The sequence below is a fragment of the Penaeus monodon genome, chromosome 21, assembly GCF_015228065.2.
Source record: "Penaeus monodon isolate SGIC_2016 chromosome 21, NSTDA_Pmon_1, whole genome shotgun sequence".
Lineage (NCBI taxonomy): Eukaryota > Metazoa > Arthropoda > Malacostraca > Decapoda > Penaeidae > Penaeus > Penaeus monodon.
Genome location: NC_051406.1, coordinates 14,157,431 through 14,158,111, shown reverse-complemented (window position 1 = coordinate 14,158,111; position 681 = coordinate 14,157,431). Strand labels below are relative to the sequence as shown.

At 43.6% G+C, this 681-nt stretch overlaps 1 protein-coding gene across 1 annotated transcript in view; it reads right to left on the bottom strand.

The window, feature by feature from the left end:
• LOC119586251 (RUN domain-containing protein 1-like) overlaps positions 1-654 on the bottom strand; it is an 8,728-nt gene extending 8,074 nt beyond the window's left edge. Inside the window, 4 exon segments of the mRNA XM_037934956.1 lie at positions 48-88; positions 90-118; positions 121-459; positions 462-654. Coding sequence (XP_037790884.1) covers positions 48-88; positions 90-118; positions 121-459; positions 462-639 — 587 coding nt within the window. The 5' untranslated portion in view covers positions 640-654.
• Between the last annotated feature and the right edge of the window lie 27 nt (positions 655-681).

Below are 681 nucleotides of genomic sequence, written 5' to 3'. Positions count from 1 at the left end.
TACGGTTTCTGTCTCATAAAAGCAAAAAAAATATATACTAGCATTACCAGTTATATTCTGAATATGAGTAGAGGGACTGGTTGTCTTCCATCATCGTTAGGAGCTCCGAGGGGAGGCAACGCTCCCCAGTAGGGTGACCGTCGGAGTCCCACTCTACATCATATGAGCTCAGCTCCCCCAAATCACAACCTTTATTTGAACTTGTTTCCAAATCTCCAAAGCTCTGGTTCAGGCTACTGGTAAAGCTGTTCTTCATATCTGCCTTGAAGTCAGCGAAGCTCTTGTCTGAGTATTCTTCTTTCAGGCCCTCCTTGAAGTCCCTGAAACCTCTGCTGGTGTCAAGCCTGTGCTCTTGGAAAGAGAGCTTCTGGTCAATCTCTATCTCCCCTATCTTTGACATACTGCAGGGACTCCCACAAGCTTCCTTTCTGTCACTGATGTAATGCTCCTTCCAAAATCCTCAGTTTGCTTTTCTTCATTGTGATATTCATAGCACTTGCTGTTCATCTTGTCAAAGTTGGCAAAGTCTTGTGATTCTTTATGCTCAAAGTCTGCAAAGTTCCCCTCCAAAGCATTGTCAAATAACTTCTTCTGAGCTTCAATAACGTTAAATGTCTGCTGCGTCTCATGTACCGCCATGCCTGTGGAAGGAAAATATACAAAATAGATTGCAAAGTTGGG